At 39.0% G+C, this 24,958-nt stretch overlaps 1 protein-coding gene across 2 annotated transcripts in view; it reads left to right on the top strand.

The window, feature by feature from the left end:
* Positions 1–24,958, top strand: part of emb (exportin-1 emb) — a 203,150-nt gene that overhangs the window by 103,094 nt on the left and 75,098 nt on the right. For both annotated transcript variants that reach the window (XM_053783767.2, XM_053783766.2), the window contains exons 12-13: positions 2,229–2,392; positions 15,252–15,386. In XM_053783767.2, coding sequence (XP_053639742.1) covers positions 2,229–2,392; positions 15,252–15,386 — 299 coding nt within the window. The remainder of the gene's footprint in view (positions 1–2,228; positions 2,393–15,251; positions 15,387–24,958) is intronic.

The raw sequence follows: 24,958 nt of genomic DNA on the forward strand, positions 1-24,958 counted from the left end.
TATGTTACAGAAATAGAGGTGATTTTGAGTGGTTTGCTAACTAAAAGTAGCTTGAAATTGAGCTCTAAGTAACGGAAATATTAGATTTTTGACAGTGCTCAAGAGTAAACAAATCACGTCATGCATCCAATACATGTCATTTGGTGGGTCTGATATGCATTCACGAACGTGGTGGTATTACTTATAATTATTACAGTTACACAGTAGTCTTAATAACAGTAAATCATCTATTTTTTGTGTAAATAAGAATTCAAAATGAGAAGCAAGTGTAATATACGAGGGGCCCGGAGACATGACTAATGACCAGAGAAAATGTTATTTTAGTGCCAGGAATGTCTGCTTTGTTTATTCTGCCCCTGTTTTGAAATTGGCCTTTCTTGAATTTTGTGTGAAATTGACCAAATTAGTAAATTCTGATCACTTTTTTTGTATAATTAAAATAATTAAATGGGCAGTTCATTGTACTCAATCGATAGAATAAAAGGAGTTCTAGCGAAATAGCTAAGAATTTGGTCGAGTGGAACAAAGGAATTGGCCCAAAATAGGGCTCAAATTGGGCGAAAGTGCCAATGCGTAAATATCGCCAAGACCGTTAGCTTTGCGAGAGCATAATTCCACAAGTTTTCCACCGAATTCTTCGACACTACAAGCAAGTTTGCAAGCAGGGGTCTTAACACTCAAAGGGTTGAAGGATGCAGATGTGGTGCAAAAACCAGTGTATAGTGTTACTTCTTACTTAACCCTTTTTGTGTCAGTCCCATTATATAATGACTTTGAAGCCAGTGTTGGTCCCATAGTATGATGCCATGAGCTCAGCTCACTCAGATAAGCTGTGAGCAGTAAATTTTGGCTTAGATATGAGAGAATGGGTCTATGTGGTAAGTGTGCACCATATAAAAAAATCCTGCAGCACATAGTGCATAATGAGGGAAAAAAATGTGATCGTGTTTTTGGTTTAAAACAGCGACTTTCTGATCTATTTTCATTTGGTTTTTATGGTTGCATTCCCAGTTTCTTGGTCTCATTTGATCGAGTGGAAGATATATTACAGAAAGAGAGATGATTTTTTATTGATTTAAGGACTGAAAGAACAGTGGTACCTCAAATTTCAGCCAAAGTTCGTTCCAGAAGGCTGTTCGAGTGCCATTACCGAACGAATTTGTTCCCATAAGGAACAATGTAAATTAGAGTAGTTCATTTCAGACCCCCAAAAATACACTTACAAAAGCACTTACATAATTGTTCAAGTTGGGAGCTGTTCGAAATTCAAGGTACCAACAGTAGTTTGAAATTGAGCTTCAAATAATAGTAACGTTCAATTTTTGCCAATATTCCAGAGCACGCAAATGACATTGCTTGTCCAACATGCATCCAGCTTGCCAGTCTAATATGCATTTAGGAATGCACTGATGTTATTCATACATTTATGTATGACAATAATGCAGTAGTCTGCATGACAGTAAATCTGTTTTTTATGTGAATAAAAATTCAAAATGGAAAGCAAGAGTAATATAAGGGGGGCCTGGAGACGTGACTTAAGGAACAGAGGAAATATTTATTAAGTGCCAGGAATGTCTACATTGTTTTATCCGGACCTTATTTTTAAATTGGCAATTTTTTAATTTTCTGTAAATTGGTCAAATTACCAATTTCTGATCACTATTGGGTAGTTGAAATAGGTAAATGGTCAATTTCTTGTACTCAGTCAATAGAATAGAAGGAATACTAGCAAAATAGCTATGAGTTTGGCTAACTGGAACAATGGAATTGGCCAAAAATAGGGAGCAGAAAGTGGGCAAAATTGCCTATGTGTAAATATTGCTGAGACTGCTAACTTTGTGAGAGCGTAATTCCATAAAATTTTCCAATCAGATTTCGTACTTTTCGTTTCATTACCTTCGGAAAAAGATTCTCATCATTTCATAAGATTTTTTTTTTTAATTCTTCAACCCTGAGAGCAAGTTTGAGATCAAGGGTCTCAACCTTGAGATGGTTAAATTAACTCCATGGACATTAAATTGTAGACCTGTGTACTAAAGGCTATACCAGTCATCAGTCAGCTCAATAGTTTAAGGGTTACAATGGTTTCTAGGTAAGCCCCACTCTAAGTATTATTATTTTCTAGTTTCAGACATTTGTTGAGAATGATTAAATATCATAATATTGATTTTGTGTTGGATGCTTTATCACTCAGTATTTTGATAAAACTTATTTTCTCTCCTAACAAGAAACCCATGACGGTGTTCAGGACATGGCATGTGATACCTTCATAAAAATTGCTCAGAAATGCCGTCGTCAGTTCGTTCAGATGCAGGTTGGAGAAGCCATGCCCTTCATTGAGGAAATACTCTCTTCCATTAATTCCATCATTTGTGATCTACAACCACAGCAGGTTGGTCTACTTTTTTTTTTCTTTGTAGATACAGGTAACTGGTTAGTAGACAGGAACCATCTGGGTAAGTACTTTTTTCTGCCCTGTCTGATGAGCATAAAATATGTAAGATGGCAGGTATGTTTTAAAAGTATCTTTGTGCTTTTAGTTACACATATCTTTACTTTCCTGTGTGCTTCTTAATAGTTTTTAATCATGCAGTATTTCCTTCTCAATCTAGGAAGACATGGAGAAGATAATTCCCAGAAACGCCAATAAAAAAAAGTATAGTGCATTTTCGTTTTTGATTGGACATGGCCACTATTTAAAACCTCCTCAAATATGTTAATATTAAGATTGTTTGGGTATTCACAAGTAACCCACAAATTGGAAACAGATATAATAATGGTCCAGGATGAACAAAAGCATTATCTAACTTCTATTTTCAATTTGTGGGTTAGACGTGACTTGTACCAATCGTGGTATTATGACTTTTATTCAGCATATGGCTGTTTTGCTATTTGTTGCATAGCCTGTAAAAAAGAAATTAGTAGATGGTATGAAATGTATAATTTAGGGAGGATTATTTTTTTCATAGTACATTTGCAACAGTCAACTAATACTTAGGTACCTGTTTACTGCTAGGTAAATGTTGGCAGTGGTAAATGAATGAACACTTTTCCCTACATCTAACTCAGCCTAGGAATCAAACCCAGATCCTTTCACTAATAAGCTGAATGTTCTACTGAACTACTGGTCACATGTTCAGGTGACTTCAGGATTTGATGTGCTGTTTGAGCATCAGCAAGATATGAGGGGATTCAAGGGAAAAATGTACAGCCAGAATTGTGGCAGGAATTGCTGTGCTTGCACTGTAAAGGTTGGGTGGGGTGGGTATATTATGGTTCATTGGCTCATTTGAATTGTTATATTCATACACTTAAATCATCATTCTTTGGTGGGGAAATAGCTAATGGAGAATAAAAAATATACAGTAGATTCTCTTATACAGCAATACCACAGAGTATGATTTTTTGAAAATGCAGAAGAAAAATGCATCTCATTTTGCATAGCATTCAAAATAATGTTAATAATAATGTGCTATAAATCTTTAAAAAGTGCAAAGTTTGGGCAGTAGCCTCAGTGTATTTTCATAAACTACTGGCTGGGTCATGACCAATGCTTCCCAGCTTCCACTCTAACATTGTTGCTAAGCAAGAGCAAGTCATGCCCACTAGTCAGCATTTTCCTTCCATGACTAATGCTTTCCAAAATTTGTGTAATTTGTAAATGCTTAATTTATGTAAAACACTGATATGAAAAATATGAAGAATATTCAGTGCATTGCTGTCAAAAAGTTCTTGGGTATAATATGGCACTGGTGTAGATCATGCTACACAGTACACTCCTTTGTGAAGTTGCGTGGTGACTTTGTGTGGTCAGTCAAACCAGTAAAGTTTTGACGACCACTCTTTGTTGTGTTGTGATTTTTCTTGCATAACAGAATGGAATCTTTAAAAGAAGAACAGCTTGTGTTTGTGTCTGAAATTCTGTTTCAAAGCTTGGTAAAATGGCTAGTGAAATTTACAGAATCCTTCAGCAAACATTTGGCAATAAAGCAGTGGGTCAGACTCTGTGTTTTGAATGGTTTTCTCGATTCAAAGGAGGATAGACGTCAGTTGAGGATGATGAATGCTCTGGTCATCCGTCAGTGTCAAAAGGACACCAACAGTGAAAAAGTAAAGAAGGCTATTCATGAAGATCACTGAGTATTCAAGACAGTGCATGTGCTGTGGGAAATTCTTATGGGTCATGTCAAAGCATTTTGACAGAAAATTGAAACGTGAGTGGCTGTGAAATTTATGCCCCACTTGCTGACTAAAGACCAGAAAGACATTGTTTTCAGGCCAAAAACATCATGATGGCTATCCCCTACCTTCCCTATTTCTCAGATCTAGCCTTGTGATTTCTTTCTCTTCCCCAAAAAAAAAAAATGGCACTAAAGGGGTGGCATTTTAACAACAGGGAGGAAATTGAAGCAGAATCACAGGCTGTGCTAGATTCCATTAGGAAAGAAGAGTTCTTGAAGTGTTCTGAGAATTGGCATAGTTGCTGGGATCAGTGTATATCCTCCCAAGGAGTGTACTTTTAACCCTTTCAGGGTCCGTCCCGTAGATCTACGGCTTTATGTTCAGGGTCCAAACCGTAGATCTACGCCATGAGCTCAGCTCACTCTGATAAACTGTGAGTGGTACATTTGGGCCTAGATATGAGAGAATACATCTATGTGGTATGTGTGCACCACATAAAACAGATCCTGCAGCACACTGTGTATAATGAGAGAAAAAAAATGAAATCATGATTTTTTGATTAAAACAGCAACTTTGCAGTGTTTTTTCGTATGTTTTTTATAGTTGTATTTGCGATTTCTTGGTCTCATTTGATAGAATGGAAGACATATTACAGAAATAGAGATGATTTTGATTGGTTTTAGCATGGGAAATGGCTTGAAAATGAGCTCAAATTAGCGGAAATGTTAAATTTTTGCCGATATTCAAGAGTAAACAAACGACCTCAAAAGTCTAATACACGTCAGCTGGTGGGTCTAATATACATTCACAAATATGGTGATGATATTTATACAATTATTACAGTATTGCATAACAGTAAATCTTCTATTTTTTGGTGTGAATAAAAATTCATTATGTGAATAAAAAATAAAAATGGAATTTATTTGTAAAGCCTCAAAACATAACTAATGAACAGAGGAAATGTTAGTTTAGTGCCAGGAATGCCTACATTGTTCATTCTGGACCCTATTTTGAAATTGGAATATTTTGAACTTTGTGTTAAATTGGCCAAATTAACAATTTCCGATCACTTTATTTTGTAGTTGAAACAGTTGACTTGGCGATTTCTTGTGCTCAATCGATAGAACAGAAGTAATACTAGTGAAATACCTAAGAATTTGGTTGATTGGAATAATGTAACTGGCCTAAAATGGGAGTCAAAGTCGGCAAAATCGCCGATCCGTAAATATCGCTGACACATCAAAATTCGCGAGAGCATAATTTCGTCAATTTTCCACCAAATTTCGTACTTTTTGTTTTATTACCTTCACAAAAAGATTCTCTATGATTTCATAAGAAAAAATAACAAATTTTTTTTTTGAAAATTCTTGGACACTGGTGCGTGACTCCAGATTTGGGCCTTGGACCCTGAAAGGGTTAAGGAGGCTTAACATGGTGATTAGGTAAGCCTATAATTTTTTTTACAGCAGTCAGAACTTTTTGATAGCACCTCGTATGCATTTCCGTGCCCTTAACAGGAATGTACAGTATCCACTGTAGCTGCATTTCTACAACTGTTGATGAGTCAATCTTCTGCTGCTCGTATATTATCAACATGCTCATAATATTTTGAGGGAAGGGGGGATGTGTGGAAGTATGCTGACACTCTGGTTCAACCAAAGCATGTGATGTAATATCAGACTAATTATTTTACTTTCTGCTAAATATGACATTATTGGCCCCCTCTTGCATAAATAATAAGTAATATAAACATTTTAGATATGTATTGAAGGGTTAGATAGGGATATCCAATCTTATAATATTGCTGTGAGCCAAAGCCAAGGTAGTTATAGTAGAATATTAGAAAAAAGTTGTTTGGAAAATTTGGTGGTGGTGTCTGTAACTAATGGGACGATACCAAAATTTTTGCTGCTCCCTATACTCAGTTTTAGTAGACTAATACCATCAACGTTAACCAGTATTCACTGATACTCAATTTTAGACAGGTATTGATACCATCAAAAATTTTCTGATACCCACCAACACTTTGGCACATACCATATCTGGAATCTAACCCTACATTTTCCATATACAGTGGTCCCTCAATTATCGTCCATAATCCGTTCCTGGAAGTGGGACTATTATCGAAATAGACGATTTTCGAATCAGTCTTCCCCATAAGAAATAATGTAAATAAATGGGTCGATGAAAGATGAGGTGAATCATAGAATTGATGAGTGGAAAAGGGTGAGCGGTGCACTTAGGAGTCTGTGGAGACAAAGAACTTTGTCCTTGGAGGCAAAGAGGGAAATGTATGAGAGTATAGTTTTACCAACGCTCTTATATGGGTGTGAAGCATGGGTGATGAATGTTGCAGCAAGGAGAAGGCTGGAGGCAGTGGAGATGTCATGTCTGAGGGCAATGTGTGGTGTGAATATAATGCAGAGAATTTGTAGTTTGGAAGTTAGGAGGAGGTGCGAGGTTACCAAAACTGTTGTCCAGAGGGCTGAGGAAGGGTTGTTGAGGTGGTTCGGACATGTAGAGAGAATGGAGCGAAACAGAATGACTTCAAGAGTGTATCAGTCTGTAGTGGAAGGAAGGCGGGGTAGGGGTCGGCCTAGGAAAGGTTGGAGGGAGGGGGTAAAGGAGGTTTTGTGTGCGAGGGGCTTGGACTTCCAGCAGGCATGCGTGAGCGTGTTTGATAGGAGTGAATGGAGACAAATGGTTTTTAATACTTGACGTGCTGTTAAGTGTGAGCAAATTAACATTTATGAAGGGATTCAGGGAAACTGGCAGGCAGGACTTGAGTCCTGGAGATGGGAAGTACAGTGCCTGCACTCTGAAGGAGGGGTGTTAATGTTGCAGTTTAAAAACTGTAGTGTAAAGCACCCTCCTGGCAAGACAGTGATGGAGTGAATGATGGTGAAAGTTTTTCTTTTTCAGGCCACCCTGCCTTGGTGGGAATTGGCCAGTGTGTTAATAATAAACAATTAATCTGTTCCTGACACCCAGAAGTATTAAAACAAAAAAATTTTTTACATGAAATATAGATGTAGTACATAAACAATACAATGGGAAATGATGAATGAAACATTAACAGCATAACACTTACCTTTATTGGAGATTCTTCTTAGTGTATGGGAGACTGGAGGAGGAGAGAGATTGGATTGTTTACAGTTTGGAAGGGGAATCCCCTTCCATCAACAACTCAGGTACCATTTGCTTTTCTGGGGTTGCTTCTCTTCTCTGTTTCTTAATGCCACTAGGACCACCTTGAGAGTCACTGGAGTCCTGTCTCGCAAAATAACTGTGGAGAGAGCTCTGTTTCTGGCGTCTCTTTAACACTTCCCTAAAATGGCCCAAGACTTTGTCACTGTACATGTTGCCAACATGGCTTGCAACAATCTTGTCAGGGTGATGTTTCTCCATAAAGCTTTCCATCTTACCCCACATAGCAAAAATCTCTTTAATTTCTGAAGAAGGCACCTTCTTCCACCTCTCTTCCTCCTCCTCTACAGCAAGATTCTGAGTTGCGATCTGTTGCTGTTCCTGCTGAAGCTCTTGCAGCTCCTCAGTGGTGAGCTCTTCGTTGTGGTCTTCCACCAACTCTTCCACATCCTCCAAACTCACATCCAACCTCATGGAACTCCCCAGTGCCACAATTGGTTTAACAACAGACATAGGCTCATCAGGGTCAGTCCCAAACCCTTCAAAATCCCTCTTGTCGACACATTCTGGCCACAATTTTCTCCAAGCAGAGTTCAAAGTCCTGGTAGTCACTCCCTCCCAAGCCATACCTATAAGGGTTATGCAATGGAGGATGCTGAAGTGTTCTCTCCAAAATTCCCTTAGGGCAAAGTGAGTGTCTGTGGTCACAGTCAAGGACCTGTGAAACATTGCTTTTGTGTAGAGTTTTTTAAAGTTTGCAATGACCTGCTGGTCCATGGGCTGGAGGAGAGGAGTGGTATTCGGGGGCAAGAACTTTACTGTGATGAACCCAAACTCCTCGAAAATTAGGTCATCCAAGTTTGGAGGATGAGCAGGTGCATTGTCCATTACTAGCAGGCACTTGAGATCCAATTTCTTTTCCAGGAGGTAATTCTTCACACTAGAGCCAAACACTTCATTGAACCACTCGACGAAAATTTCCCTCGTGGCCCATGCCTTACTATTAGATTTCCAAAACACACACAATTTACTCTTCATAACATTGTTTTTCCTGAACACACTGGGATTTTCAGAATGGTACACTAGTAATGGCTTCACTTTGAAATCCCCACTAGCATTAGCACAGAACATGAGCGTCAGCCTGTCTTTCATAGGCTTGTGTCCTGGCATTGCCTTTTCCTCATGTGTAATGAAGGTCCTCTTTGGCATTTTCTTCCAAAAGAGGCCTGCTTCGTCACAATTGAACACTTGTTCAGGTTTCAGTCCTTCAGCCACTATGTACTCCTTGAATTCATGCACATATTTTTCAGCCGCCTTGTGGTCCGAACTGGCAGCCTCACCATTCCTTACCACACTGTGTATGCCAGTACGGTTCTTAAATCTCTCAAACCAACCTTTGCTGGCCTTAAATTCACTCACATCACCACTATTTGCAGGCAATTTCTTTACCAGATCGTTGTGCAACTGCCTAGCCTTTTCACAAATAATCGAAGTCATAAGAGTATCTCCTGCTAATTGTTTCTCATTTATCCACACCAATAATAACTTCTCAGCACCTTCGAGTACTGGTGATCTCATTTTTGTCAGCATAGTTACCCCCTTTGCAACAACAGCGTCCTTGATTTCCTTTTTCTTGGCCACTATGGAACATAGGGTTGTGTAGGGTTTCTTATACATCCTGGCCAGTTCAGCCGCACTTGTGCCACTTTCATATTGTTCAATGATGTTTTTCTTAAATTCAGTCATATTTCTCACCTTCTATACCACAGGCTTAGCACTAGGAGCTTTCTTTGGAGCCATGGTAGCTTATTTAGTACTTGTAAGCACTAAAATGAGTGGAATATTATGAAATATTTTGTAGGAGCACGTGAGGGGACCTTCACTCACTGGTAAACAATGCCAGACTGGCTGGGTAGGGAGGCCGCCCCGGCTCACACCGTGCGCAGGCGTCCCTGACAAACTACTATTCGCGAGTCAACCTATGATTAGCGAGCCCATGTTTATACGAAAATATCCCTATGATTTCCGAAATCTGTGATTCCCGAGAACTACGAAAAACGAGGGACCACTGTATTTGTGTATACCTGAATAAACTTATTTACTTCTAGTCTGTCAACTGAGTACAAGAAACCGCCCATTCACTTATTTCAATTACCCAATAAAGTAGTCAGAAATTGGCAATTTGGCCGATTTCACACAAATTTCAACAGATGCCAATTTCAAAATAGGGTCCAGAATAAACAATGCAGACCTCTCTGGCACTAAAATAACATTTTTCTTTGTTCATTAGTCATGGCTACCGGCCCCTCTTATATTACTCTTGCTTACCCTTTGGAATTTTTATTCACAAAAAAAGTAGAAGATTTACTGTTATGCAGACTGCTGCATTATTGTAATAATTGTATAAATAATGTCAACCCATTCTTGATGCCGTATTGGAATTTGGACTGGCAGGCAGATAGGTATTGGACGGTGACGTCATTTGTTTGCTCTTGAGCTTCGCTAAAGAATAGAACATTTTCGCTACTGTGAGCGCAATTTCAAGGTACTTTTCATAATGAAAGCAATCAAAATCATATCTATTTCTGTAATATATCTTTCATTCTATCAAATGAGACCAAAAAAATGAGGATATAACCATAAAAACCATACAAAAATATACTGCTAAGCAGCCGCTAATAGCTGAGAAGTAAACTCCGCTATTTATGGTCTGATTTCTTTCATTTTTGGTGTACGTTAAGAGGTATCTTTCCATCATACATTGTCCAAGTTTCAGTAAGATAACCCAGCAAACAACTGAGAAAATAATAATAATAATTTTATTTACTATACTTACATGTACAAGGTATACAGGCCTAGCTGACATCAGTGACATACTACTATATAGAAAGCCGCTTGTTATGCTGAGTATTTCAAGAAAATTAGGTCAGTGTCCCAGGATAACACCCACACTAGTCAGCTAACACCCAGGTACCCATTTACTAATGGATAAACATAGACAACAGTTGTAAAGAAACACGCCTAATGTTTCTACCCTGACTGGGAATCGAATATTTACCAAAAGTTATATATGGCTAACCCAAGCCAGGTACTGGAAATAAGTCATGTTGACTTTTTTGGGCTATCCTAGGTTCTCTACACATATGCTGCTATGTGTGATAATCTATATAGAGAAAATAACTTTTGTTTCAGGTTTATGGTGCAGTACGAGTGTATATCACAGTTAGCCCTGTGGTATACTCCGTTTTCTTTAATATAAGCCCCCAAGACAGGGATAGGAGAATGGTATTTGCATATCATATATCCTCTTCATACCTCCATCGAACTGCTCAGTATTATGTCAAATATTATTTATTCTAGAGTATTTAACATGTTTTATATTACTTATATTGTTTATTATGTCATATTAGATCAGTTGTGATAGGCAAATAAGCTGTAGTGTTGATATTAGCATAATAATAAAGCATATTCTCCTGCATCATGAGACTGAGCTCATGGCAACCGACAGTGGCTTCAAAGCCACAATATCTTTAATGGATAATGTACTGTGTAGGTGCTTTACATAATGAGAAGCATTTCTTTTATTCATTGGAACCATGGCTAGGGTTAAAATTAAGCAGGCTATAACAATAAATGGAGAAAAAGAAATTGGAGTGACTTTTGCAGCAAGTAGCACCACCAAACAGTACCAGCAGGTTTGTGTGGCGACCCTGGAAATTTGAAATTATGCTAGCCAGAATTAGTGCCGAATAACTGAAGGAACCGAATAACTGATTGCCGGATTTGTGATGGCGGACCTGTACTTGAATGGATGGTTTCGTGTGCATTCTATCAATAAAACGAAAAGCATACTTGCAAAATAGCTAATAATCTGTTCAAATGGAGCAGTGGAATTCATTTAAAATAGGGTTCAAAGTGGGAAAAATTACTAATGCATAAATTGCACCCAGGCCGCTAAGCGCCTGTGTCATTCTATAACTTTTCCGTCAAATTTCATACCTTTGGTGTCATTACATTCAGAAAAAGATTCCATACACCTTCATATCATAAGTTTTTTAATGGGCACTGGGAGCAATATTATTTTTGCCCATTTCAACCAAATTCTTAGCTGTTTTGCTAGTATGCTATTTTGAATTCATCACACATATTATATTCATATATTATATTATATTCATATTATATTCATCTTTCTCAGATGAATATAATATGAATGATTGGTCTGCTAGTTTGAGCTCAATTTCAAGGTTGTTTTCTTCATGAAACTAATCAAAATCATCTCTATTTCTGATATATGTTTCCCATTCTATCAAATAAAACCAAGAAAGCGAGAATGCAATCATAAATACTTTATCAAAATACACCTCAAAGTCTGCGTTTTAATTAAAAAACACGGTCTGAGTTTTTTTTTCTCATGCACTGCGTGCTGCAGGATTTTTTTTTATACAGTGCACACTGACCACACAGACCCATTCTCCCACATACAGGCCTACCAGCTTTCTCCTGCTTGATTTGAAGCCGCTAGAATTATTGAGGATATATACATCCGAAACACTGGCTCGTAAGACGTATATATACAACCAAAACAGTCAAAGGGTTAAGCCCTATTTAAAACTGCTTCCAGTCTTGAACCCAACCGAAATCAACTCTAATTTGTAGTTTGCCTTCCATTCTATTAATTGATACTATGAAACCCAGTAAAACCATAAAACCATTTTGGATAACATCTCAGAGTTACTATTTTAAGCCAAATACATGGTCAGAGGTTTGCTTTTCCTATCTGTGCACACACTCTGCACAGGCGCATTTTCTCATTTCCACACCTAATTTCCTCGCTCCGAATTCTCAGCATAATATTTACATCACACATTGCCCTTAGACACGACATCTCCACTGCCTCCAGCCACCTCTTCGCCGCAGCATTTGCAACCCAAGCTTCACACCCATATAAGTGTTGGTTCAACTATACTTTTGTACTTTTCCCTTCTTTGCCTCCATGGATAACATTTTTTGTCTCCACAGACACCTCAATGCACTGCTCACCTTTTTGCGTTCATCAGTTCTGTGGCTAACCTCATCTTTCATAAACCCATCCACTGACAAGTCAACTCCCAAATATCTGAAAACATTTACTTCTTCCATACTCCCTCTCTCCAATGTGATATCCAGTTTTCCTTTATCTAAATCATTTGATTCCCTCATCACCTTACTTTTAGCTATGTTCACTTTCAACTTTCGAAATTTACACCCTCCCAAACGCGTCTGCTAACCTTTGCAACTTTTCTATAGAATCTCCCAAAAGCTCAGTATCAGCAAAAAGTAACTGTGTCAACTCCCATTTTGTATATGGTTCCCCATAATTTAATCCCACCGCTCTCCCCAACACCCTAGCATTTACCTCTTTTACAACCCCATCTATAAATATAGTATTAAACAACCATGGTGACATTATGCAACCATGTCTAACACCTACCTTGACCAGGAAGTAATGTCCCTCTCTTACACACCCTAACCTGAGCCTCACTATCATCATAAAAACTCTTTACAGCATTTAGTAGCTTACTACCTATTCCATACACTTGCAACATCTGCCACATTACTCCCCTATCCACTCTGTCATATGCCTTTTCTAAATCCATAAATGTAATGAAAACTTCCCTTTATCTAAATACTGTTCGCATATATGCTTCAGTGTAAATACTTGTATACAAATCGCCTACCCACTCTAAAGCCTCCTTACTCATCTGCAATCCTACCCTCTCTCTTGCCTCTAATTCTTTGAATAATAACCCTACTGGACACTTTACCTGATATACTCAGTAAACTTATTCGCACACATGACTAACGAAATCGTGATGACACGATTGCAGACAAACCATACCATGGGCGGGGATAGAATCCGCCATCCAAAAGTCATAAAACTCCAGAACGACGTTGGTCTGGAGTTTTATGACTCGGATTGCAGGTTCTATTCTTGTCTGTGGTATGATCTATTCCCCTTTAATTTTTACAGTCTCTTTTGTCCTCCTTCCCTTTATATAAAGGAACTATGCATACTCCATGCTAATCCCTAGGTACCTTCCCCTCATTCATACATTTATTAACCCTTTCAGGGTCCCCAGGCCCTCTCCCAAACTTGTTCTCAGGGTCGCCCAAATTTAAAAAAAAAAAATTGTTTTTTCTTATGACAGGATAGAGAATCTTTTCCCGATCATAATGACACCAAAAGTATGAAATTTGATGGAAAACCTATGGAATTATGCTCTCGCAAAATTAGTGGTCTCGATGACGTTTACGCATCGGCGATTTTTACCCACTTTGAGCCCTATTTTTGGCCAATTCCAGTGTACTAGTCGACAAAAATCATAACTATTTCCCTAGAACTCCATTTTTTCTATCGAGTGAGTACAAGAAACCACCCATTTACCTATTTCAACTATCCAATACAGTGGTCAGAATTTAGCAATTTTGCCAATTTCATACAATTTACATTCTTTTGCTTTCCACTTTGAATTTTTTATTCTCACAAAAAATAGAAGATTTACTGTTATGCAGACTACTGCATTAGTGTAGAAATGGTATAAATAATACCGGCGCACTTGTGAAAGAATATTAGACTCGCCAGTTGACACGTATTGGACGCTTAGCATGATTTGTTTACTTTTGAACTTTAGTAAAAATCAAACAATTCTGCTACTTTGAGCTCAATTTCAAGGTACTTTTCATTGTAAAACCAGTCAAAATCATCTCAATTTCTGTAATATGTCTTCCATTCTATAAAATGAGACCAGGAAAATTAGAATACAACAATAAATACCATACGAAAATACAGTGCACAGTCGCTGTTTTAATCCAAAAACATGGTCAAAGTTTTTTTTTCCTCATTACGCTGTGTGTGCTGCAGGATTTTTTTTTTTATACTGTGCACACTGACCACATAGACCCATTCTTTCATATGTAGGCCTACCAGCTTTCTCTCACTAGATTTGAGGGCACTAGAATTTAGGCGTGCTAGTAAGTCAAAAAGCCTGGTGCATAAGCCGTACTAGTACAGCCGAAACCCCGAAAGGGTTAAGAGTGAAAGTGTTTTCTTCGTCAGGTCACCCTACTTAAGTGGAAGATGACCTGTGTGTGTGTGTGTGTGTGTTTTTTTTTTTTTTTTTTTTTTTTTTTTATTATTTTTTTTTTTTTTTTTGATTTTTTTTTTTTGGGGATTTTCTTTCTTTTTTGGGTATTATTATTGAAAAAAAAAAAAATAAAAAAAAAAAAAAAAAACTGGCAACATTAACACCCCTCCTTCAGAGTGCCGGCACTGTACCTAGAGATGGGAAGTACAGTGCCGGCACTCTGAAGGAGGGGTGTTAATGTTGCAGTTTAAAAACTGTAGTGTAAAGCACCCTTCTGGCAAGACAGTGATGGAGTGAATAATGGTGAAAGTTTTTCTTTTTCGGGCCACCCTGCCTTGGTGGGAATCGGCCAGTGTGATAATAATAATAATAATAATAATAAAAATTTGTTCAAAAAGAAAAAAAAAAACCACACAGGTCATCTTCCACTTAAGTAGGGTGACCTGACAAAGAAAACACTTTCACTCTTAACCCTTTCGGGGTTTTGGCTGTACTAGTACGGCTTATGCATCAGGCTTTTTAATTCTTAGTTGTCTCTAAAATTTAAATTTTCCCAATTTTTTTTGAAGGAAAAAAAAAATCTGGGTTTTCACTTCTGAATTCACAGTCTGTTACACATTCTGTGAAAGATTTTAAATTTTGAGTAATAGAGTTTGTAATAATTAAAGCATCAGCTTTAGAACAATCTGTATATTAAATAATAGTGTATTATAAATATTATGTGTAGATACAGTAAGGAGCTTTGTAATATAATATTGTTAATTTCATGTTTAAGCCTAAATATATTTTTTACTGCAGGTTCACACTTTTTATGAAGCAGTTGGATATATGATTAGTGCTCAGACTGATCAAGTTGTTCAAGAACACCTCATTGAGAAATACATGACGCTACCTAATCAAGTCTGGGACGAGATTATTAACCAGGCATCAAGGGTAAGTTATAATTTTGTTAGCTCGGATGGTACCTTAAAAAGTAATTATGAACTATTTAAGTATCACTAAATTGAAATTGGTGTTGTCCATGCATCACGTTACCCTTTTCCTTACAAAATGGTGCCTAATATTGAGAAAGGGATTATGAAAAAAAAAAATGCTGAAAATGCATTTGGCAGTAGACAGTAGGAGAAAATGGAGCCAAGTTAACCACATACAAGAACATAGCAGTATACAGTGGACCCTCGACCAAGGTTTTTAATCTGTTCCAGAGAGCTTGTCCCTAGACGAATTTATCGTTAGCCAATTTAATTTTCCCATAAGAAATACAGTGGACCCTCAACCAGCGATGGCATCGATAAACGATAAATCTGACTAGCGATTCATTTAAACGCAAAAATTTTGCCTCGACTAGCGCTTAAAAACCCGACCAGCGCTTTTCGTTCCGTACCATACGCGTCCACTTTGGCCTGAGCGCGCCTCACTTGTCCCTTTGGTGCCAGTGTTTACAAGCCAGCCAGCCACCGCGGTTGCTTCCAAACATACAACTGAAACATTTCATATTATCACAGCCTTTTTAGTGATTGCACCTGCAAAATAAGTCACCATGGGCCCCAAGAAAGCTTCTAGTGCCAACCCTACAGCAAAAAGGGTGAGAATTACTATGGAGATGAAGAAAGAGATCATTGATAAATATGAAAGTGGAGTGCGTATCTCTGAGCTGGTCAGGTTGTATAATAAACCCCAATCAACCATCGCTACTATTGTGGGCAAGAAAACGGCAATCAAGGAAGCTGTTCTTGCCAAAGGTGCAACTATGTTTTTGAAACTGAGATCACAAGTGATAGAAGATGTTGAGAGACTTTTATTGGTGTGGATAAACGAGAAACAGATAGGAGGAGACAGCATCTCTCAAGCGATCATATGTGAAAAGGCTAGGAAGTTGCTTGACGATTTAATTAAAAAAATGCCAGCAACTAGTGATGTGAGTAAATTTAAGGCCAGCAAAGGTTGGTTTGAGAGATTTAAGAAGCGTAGTGGCATTCATAGTGTGATAAGGCATGGTGAGGCTGCCAGTTCGGACCACAGAGCGGCTGAAAAATATGTGCAGGACTTCAAGGAGTACATAGACAGTGAAGGACTGAAACCTGAACAAGTGTTTAATTGTGACGAAACAGGCCTGTTTTGGAAGAAAATGCCAAGCAGGACGTACATTACTCAGGAGGAAAAGGCACTTCCAGGACATAAGCCTATGAAAGACAGGCTTACTTTGTTGATGTGTGCCAATGCTAGTGGTGATTGCAAAGTGAAGCCTTTATTGGTGTATCACTCTGAAACCCCCAGAATGTTCAGGAAAAACAATGTCCTCAAAGCTAATTTGTGTGTGCTGTGGAGGGCAAACAGTGAGGCATGGGTCACTAGGGACTTTTTCTATGACTGGTTACACCATGCATTTGCCCTCGATGTGAAAAATTACCTAGTTGAAAAGAAATTAGACCTTAAGTGCCTCCTGGTATTAGACAATGCCCCTGGTCATCCTACAGATGTGGCAGAGCGACTTTCTAGGGACATGAGCTTCATTAAGGTGAAGTTTTTGCCTCCTAATACCACTCCTCTCCTGCAGCCCATGGACCAGCAGGTTATTTCCAACTTCAAGAAACTGTACACAAAAGCTATGTTTGAAAGGTGCTTTGTAGTGACCTCAGAAACTCAACTGACTCTAAGAGAGTTTTGGAAAGATCATTTTACCATCCTCAATTGTGTAAACATTATAGGTAAGGCTTGGGAGGAAGTGACTAAGAGGACATTGAACTCTGCTTGGAAAAAACTGTGGCCAGATTTGGAAGGGTTTGAGGCTAACCCTGAGAATCCTATGCCAGTTGAGGAATCCATTGTGGCATTGGGGAAGTCCTTGGGGTTGGAGGTTAGTGGGGAGGATGTGGAAGAGTTGGTGGTGGAGGACAGTGAAGAACTAACCACTGATGAGCTGCTAGATCATCTTGAACAGCAAGAGGGCAGACCTGAGGAAACTGCTTCGGAGGAGGGGAGAGAGAAATTGAAGAAGTTGCCTGCTTCTAAGATTAAGGAAATCTGTGCAGTGTGGCTTAATGTGCAAAGCTTTATGGATGATAATCACCCTGACACAGCTACTGCAAGCCGTGTTGGCAACCTGTACACTGACAATGTTGTGAACCACTTTAGGAAAGTCATAAAGGAACGAGAGGTACAGGCCTCTATGGACAGATATGTTGTGCGACAGAAGTCCAGTGACTCTCAAGCTGGTCCTAGTAGCATTAAAAGAACAAGGGAAGTAACCCCAGAAAAAGACTTGCTGCCTCAAGTGCTAATGGAAGGGGATTCCCCTTCTAAACAGTAAGAAGATAACACTCTCCCCTGCTCCCATCCCATCAATCATCACCAGATCTTCAATAAAGGTAAGTGTCATGTAACTGTGCATGTAATCTTCAGTTTGTGTGTATTAAAATTAATATTTCATGTGGTAAAAATTTTTTTTTTTTCAATACTTTTGGGTGTCTTGCACGGATTAATTTGATTTCCATTATTTCTTATGGGGAAAATTAACTTGACTAACGATTATTTTGACTAACGATGAGCTCTCAGGAACGGATTAATATCGCTGGTTGAGGGTCCACTGTAATGGAAATCCAATTAATCCGTTCCAGACACCCAAAAGTATGAAAAAAAAAATATTTCACATGTAATGTACATTTCCTACACAAAACAATGATACATGCACAATAAATAATACACGAAGAATAAATGACACTTACCTTTATTGAAAATATAGTGATGAGTAATGAGATGGGAGGAGGGGAGATGGTGTATTATTGTTTGGAAGGGGAATCCCCTTTCATAAGGACTTTAGATACCAAGTCCTTTTCTGGGGTTACTTCCCTTTTTTTTATCCCACTGGGAACAACTTGACAGTCACTGGACCTCTGTTGCACCAAAATCTGTCCATAGAGCTCTGTACCTGGCATTCCTTTAAGATTTTCCTAAAATTGGCCACAACATTGTCATTGTAAAAGTCACCAGCACGGCTTGCAATATCTGTGTCAGGGTGATGTTCTTCCATAAAGGTTTGCACTTCAACTCACTTTGCACAAATGTCCTTAATCATTGAAGAAGGCAACTTCCTCCATTTCTCTCTCCCCTCCTCTGAAGCAATTTCCTCAGTTGTGGTCTGTTGCTGTTGCAGATGCTCTTGCAGCTTATCAGTGGTTAGTTCTTCATCATCGTCCTCCACCAACTCTTCCACATCCTCCCCACTAACCTCCAACCCCATGGACTTCCCCAATGACACAATAGATTCCACAACTGGCATAGGCTCCTGAGGGTTAGCCCCAGACTCCTCAAAATCCCTCTCTTGTACACATTGTGGCCACAATTTCCTCCCAGCAGAGTTCAAGGTCCTGTTAGTCACTCCCTCCCAAGCCTTACCTATAAGGTTTATGCAACTGAGGATACTAAAGTGATCTTTCCAAAACTCTTAGGGTCAGTTGAGTGTCTGAGGTCACTTCAAAGCACTTTTGAAACACTGCTTTGGTGTACAGTTTTTTGAAATTTGAAATGACCTGCTGGTCTATTGGCTGGAGGAGAGGAGTGGTATTAGGAGGCAAAAACTTCACTTTTATGAAGCTCAACTCCCCCGCAATTCGCTCTGGCAAGTCTGAAGGATGAGCAGGAGCATTGTCTAATACCAGGAGGCACTTGAGGTCCAATTTATTTTCCAGGAGGTAATTTTTCACAGTGGGGCCAAACACATGATAGAACCAGTCATAGAAAATGTCCCTAGTGACCCATGCCTTACTGTTTGCCTTCCACATCACACACAAATTAGCCTTGACAGCACTGTTTTTCTTGAACACTGGGATTTTCAGTGATACACGAGTAGAGGCTTCACTTTGCAATCCCCACTAGCATTACTACAAAACAGAGTTGGCCTCTTTCATAGGCTTGTGTCCTGGGAGTGCTTTTTCCTGTTTGGCATTTTCTTCCAAAACAGGCCTGCTTTGTCACAATTAAAGACTTGCTGGGGTTTTAATTTTTCAGTGTCTATGTACTCCTTGAATTCCTGCACATATTTTTCAACCACTTTTTGGTCAGAACTGGCAGCCTCACCATGCCATATCACACTGTGTATGCCACTATGATTCTTAAATCTCTCAAACCAACCTTTGCTGGCCTTAAATTCACTAACATCACCACTAGTTGCAGGCATTTTTTTAATTAAATTGTCATGCAACTGCCTTGCCTTTTCACTTATTATTGACTGAGAAACACTATCTCCTGATGATTGTTTTTCGTTTATCCACACCAACAACAGTCTCTCCACATCTTCGAGTATTTGCAATCTCTTGTTTTGAAAACATACTTGCACCTTTTGCAACAACAGCTTCCTTGATTGCCTTTCTGTTGGCCAAAATAGTAGCGATGGTTGATTGGGGTTTATACATGTGTACAACCTGGCCAGCTCGGAGGCACGCACCTCACTTTCATATGTAGTGGTTATCTCTTTCTTCATTTCCATAGTAATTCTCGCCCTTTTTACCACAGGGTTGGCACTAGAAGCTTTCTTGGGACCCATGGTGGCTTATTTAACAGTTACAAGCCCTAAAAACACTGGAATAATACAAAATGTATCACAGGTACACATGGAACTGTCCGCAGTGGCTTGTAAACAGTGGCACACTAGCTGAAGGCAGGGCAGCTGAGGCGTGCTCAGGCTGGACGGACAGGCGGATGCATTCGGGACGAATGTCGTTACCCGAGTTTTTCATCGTTGGTCAAGCCAATATTTTTATGCAAAAATGCATCATTGCCTGATTTTATCATTAGTCGATGCCATTGTTGGTCGAGGGTCCACTGTACAAGAAATTTATTAAGAAATTAGTTTTAGCTTCCTCAAAAAGGCAAACTGAACAAGGATACCATGAAATAAATAACAAAAAAAGGCACAATATCTGGAACAATACACAAATAACACGCACATAGGAGAGAGAGGAGCTTACAACGACGTTTCGGTCTGACTTGCACCATGTACAAAGTCACACTAACAAAAAGGAGAGAAGGAGGGAGTACATGTAAAGCAGACAGGGACGGGACAAGAGAGGTAGTAGGAAAGGAGGAAGAGAGGTAGAGGTAGTAGTAGTCGTAGTAGTATCAATCAGATACTAAGAGGAGCACTGCAAGGGAGCTAGGTGCCCACAGTGGGTAGGGACAAGAATATAGAGGCTGGGGGGGATAAATAATAAGGGACCAAATACCCAAGGCAGAAGAAAGAAAACCCAAAGCTGAAAGAGGAAAGGGAGAAGGGGACAAAAGGATCAGGTTAAGTCATAGTAATAAGTAATAGGAATAAGAAGATGAGAGATAGAGTTTGCCTCCCTGGAGCTGGTGTTGGGGACATTGTCAACAGGCTGGATAATATCATGTCAGGTAATGGGAACAAGCCCATTATCTGTCTCAGTGCTGGTGGAAATGATATTGGGAAGGGTAGGAGAGAAGAGCTGCTAGATAAGTACAGGTCAGCTATAGATTTCATTAAGTCTAAGGGAGGGATCCCAATCATATGTAGCATCTTGCCTAGAAGGGGAGTAGGAAATGAATGGTTGTCTAGGGCAATTGGTGTAAATTGCTGGCTAGACAGATACTGCAAGGAACTTGCAATCCCATTCATTGACAACTGGAACAACTTTTATGGCAAACATGATATGTATGCAAGGGATGGGGTACATCTCTCTGGGGCAGGGGTGGTAGCACTTGCAGACTCAATTGAGAAGGCCATTGGTGAAATGCCTATGATTTTAAACTGATGGAAGATAGAGGTATGGGTGTGTGTGGGAAACAAGCAGGTTGCAACACTAGGGTTGGAAACAGTAAATGTATAAAAGGCATTCAGCATGAAGTTATAAATAAAGACAATAGATCAGGTCAGCAAACAAAGGGGGGCAGCAAGGGACTAGCTCCCTTAAGGTTTACTATACTAATAGCAGGAGTGTAAGAAATAAGATAGATGAGCTAAGATTAATTGCAAGTGCAGGAAACATAGATATTATTGCTATAACAGAGACCTGGCTCAATCTGAAAGATAGATGCCCTCTGAATGTCACATACAAGGCTATAAATTATTCCACACTGACAGGGTCAACAGGAAAGGTGGTGGAGTAGCGATGTATGTCAGAGACAATTTAAATTGTTGTGTTAGACAAGATATTAAATTAGAAGTGTCAGCCACTGAATCTGTTTGGTTACAGCTTCTCGAGGGCCGAGAAAAACTAATTTTGGGTGTGATTTACAGGGCCCCAAATCTTGATAGGGAGTGCAGTAAACTTCTATGGGACGAAATTCGTAAGGCATCTACATACGAAAATGTTGTGCTAATGGGAGATTTCAACTATAGACAGATTGACTGGAGCAATTTGACAGGAAATTTAGAGTCAGGTGACTTTCTTGATACGATCCAGGATTGTTTTTTAAAACAGTTTGTGACAGAGCCAACTAGGGGAAATAACCTCCTTGACTTGGTTCTTGCCAGTAGGGAAACACTAATTAATAATCTTGAGGTTAATGATGAGCTTGGGGAAAGTGATCACAAATCACTCAGTTTTAATATATCATGGAATTCCCCTAATAATGGCAATCAAGTCTCCATCCCTGACTTTCGCTTGGCTGATTTCATAGGACTGAAAAATTACTTAGGTGGGCTGAACTGGAATGACCTGACTAAGGGTCAGGTAGGTGGTGATGGTTGCCGATATGATGCTTTCCAGGGCATAGTTCTAGCTGCTCAGTCAAATTATGTTCCAAATAGGGAAATCAGATCAAACAAAAATGATCCTAAATGGATGAACAATAGATTAAAATATCTGATTGGTCAAAAGAGAGGCTTATATAGGCAAATCAAAAGAGGAGAGGGGCAATTAAGAAATCGATATATTCAGTTAACCCTTTGAGGGTCGACAGGCCCTCTCCGAAACTCGTTCTCAGGGTCGGCCAAATTTAAAAAAAAAAAAAATTATTTTCTCTTATGAAAAGATAGAGAATCTTTTCCCGATCATAAAGACACCAAAAGTTTGAAATTTGATAGAAAACTTACGGAATTATGCTCTCGCCAAGTTAGCGGTCTCGGCGATGTTTACGCATCGGCGATTTTGCCCACTTTGAGCCCCATTTTCGGCCAATTTCACTGTACTAGTCGACAAAAAACATGAATATTTCGCTAGAACTCCATTTTTTCTATCGAATGGATGCAAGAAACCACTCATTTATGAAATTCAACTATCCAGTACAGTGGTCAGAATTTAGCAATTTTGCCAATTTCACACAAATTTCAAAAGATGCCAATTTCGGAATAGGGTCCAGAATAAACAAGAAAGACATTCCTGGCACTAAAATGACATTTCCTCTAGTCATTAGTCATGTCTCAAGTCCCCTCTTATATTCTTTTGCTTTCCACTTTGAATTTTTATTTTCACAAAAAATATAAGATTTACTGTTATGCAGACTACTGCATTAGTGTAAAAAATGGTATAAATATTATTGGTGCACTTGTGAAAGAATATTAGACTCACCAGTTGACGTGTATTGCACGCTTGGCACGATTTGTTTACTTTTGAAGTTTGGTAAAAATCGAACATTTCTGCTACTTTGAGCTCAATTTCAAGGCACCTTTCTTTGTAAAACCAGTCAAAATCATCTCAATTTCTGTAATATGTCTTCCATTCTATAAAATGAGACCAAGAAAACTAGAATACAACAATAAATACCATACGAAAATACACTGCAAAGTCGCTGATTTATTAAAAAAAAATGGTCAAAGTTTTTTTTTTCTCATTATGCACTGTGTGCTGCAGGATTTTTTTTAGACTGTGCACACTGACCACATAGACCCATTCTTTCATATGAAGGCCTACCAGCTTTCTCCCACTAGATTTGAGGCCGCTAGAATTTATGAGTACTAGTACGTCAAAAACCCCTACGCGTAAAACGTACTAGTACGACGAAAACCCTCAAAGGGTTAGAGAGAGAAATAAAAAAGGGAATTAGAAAAGCAAAAAGAGATTATGAGGTTAAAGTTACAAGAGAATCGAAGACTAACCCAAAAGAATTCTTTCAGGTATACAGAAGTAAGATCAGGGACAAGATAGGCCCACTCAAAAGTTCCTCGGGTCAGCTCACTGACAGTGATAAGGAAATGTGTAGAAGTTTTAACACATACTTCCTCTCAGTTTTTACACACGAGGATACCAGCGATATTCCAGTAATGATAAATTATGTAGAACAGGACGATAATAAACTGTGCACGATTAGGGTCACAAGTGACATGGTCCTTAGGCAAATAGATAAATTAAAACCTAACAAATCCCCAGGCCCTGATGAACTGTATGCAAGGGTTCTAAAGGAATGTAAAGAGGAGCTTAGCACACCTTTGGCTAATCTTTTCAACATATCACTACAAACTGGCATGGTGCCAGATAAGTGGAAAATGGCAAATGTGATACCTATTTTCAAAACAGGTGACAGGTCCTTAGCTTCGAACTATAGACCAATAAGCCTAACCTCCATAGTGGGAAAATTTATGGAATCAATAATTGCCGAGGCAGTTCGTAGCCACCTTGAAAAGCATAAATTAATCAACGAATCTCAGCATGGTTTTACAAAGGGGCGTTCCTGCCTTACGAATTTATTAACTTTTTTCACTAAGGTATTTGAGGAGGTAGATCATGGTAATGAATATGATATTGTGTATATGGACTTCAGTAAGGCTTTTGACAGGGTCCCACATCAGAGACTATTGAGGAAAATTAAAGCACATGGAATAGGAGGAGAAATTTTTTCCTGGATAGAGGCATGGTTGACAAATAGGCAGCAGAGAGTTTGCATAAATGGGGAGAAATCAGAGTGGGGAAGCGTCACGAGCGGTGTTCCACAGGGGTCAGTGTTGGGCCCCCTGCTGTTCACAATCTACATAAACGACACAGATGAGGGCATAAAGAGCGACATCGGCAAGTTTGCCGATGACACCAAAATAGGCCGTCGAATTCATTCTGACGAGGACATTCGAGCACTCCAGGAAGATTTGAATAGACTGATGCAGTGGTCGGAGAAGTGGCAGATGCAGTTTAATATAGACAAATGCAAAGTTCTAAATGTTGGACAGGACAATAACCATGCCACATATAAACTAAATAATGTAGATCTTAATATTACGGATTGCGAAAAAGATTTAGGAGTTCTGGTTAGCAGTAATCTGAAACCAAGACAACAGTGCATAAGTGTTCGCAATAAAGCTAATAGAATCCTTGGCTTCATATCAAGAAGCATAAATAATAGGAGTCCTCAGGTTCTTCTTCAACTCTATACATCATTGGTTAAATAACAAAAAGGCACAATACCGTGACTGGAACGATACACAAATAACCCGCACATAAAAGAGAGAAGCTTATAACGACGTTTCGGTCTGACTTGGACCATTGACAAAGTCACCGTGACTTTGTCAATGGTCCAAGTCAGACCGAAACGTCGTCGTAAGCTTCTCTCTTTTATGT

Source organism: Cherax quadricarinatus, chromosome 33 (assembly GCF_038502225.1).
Source record: "Cherax quadricarinatus isolate ZL_2023a chromosome 33, ASM3850222v1, whole genome shotgun sequence".
In the NCBI taxonomy this organism is placed as follows: Eukaryota; Metazoa; Arthropoda; class Malacostraca; order Decapoda; family Parastacidae; genus Cherax; species Cherax quadricarinatus.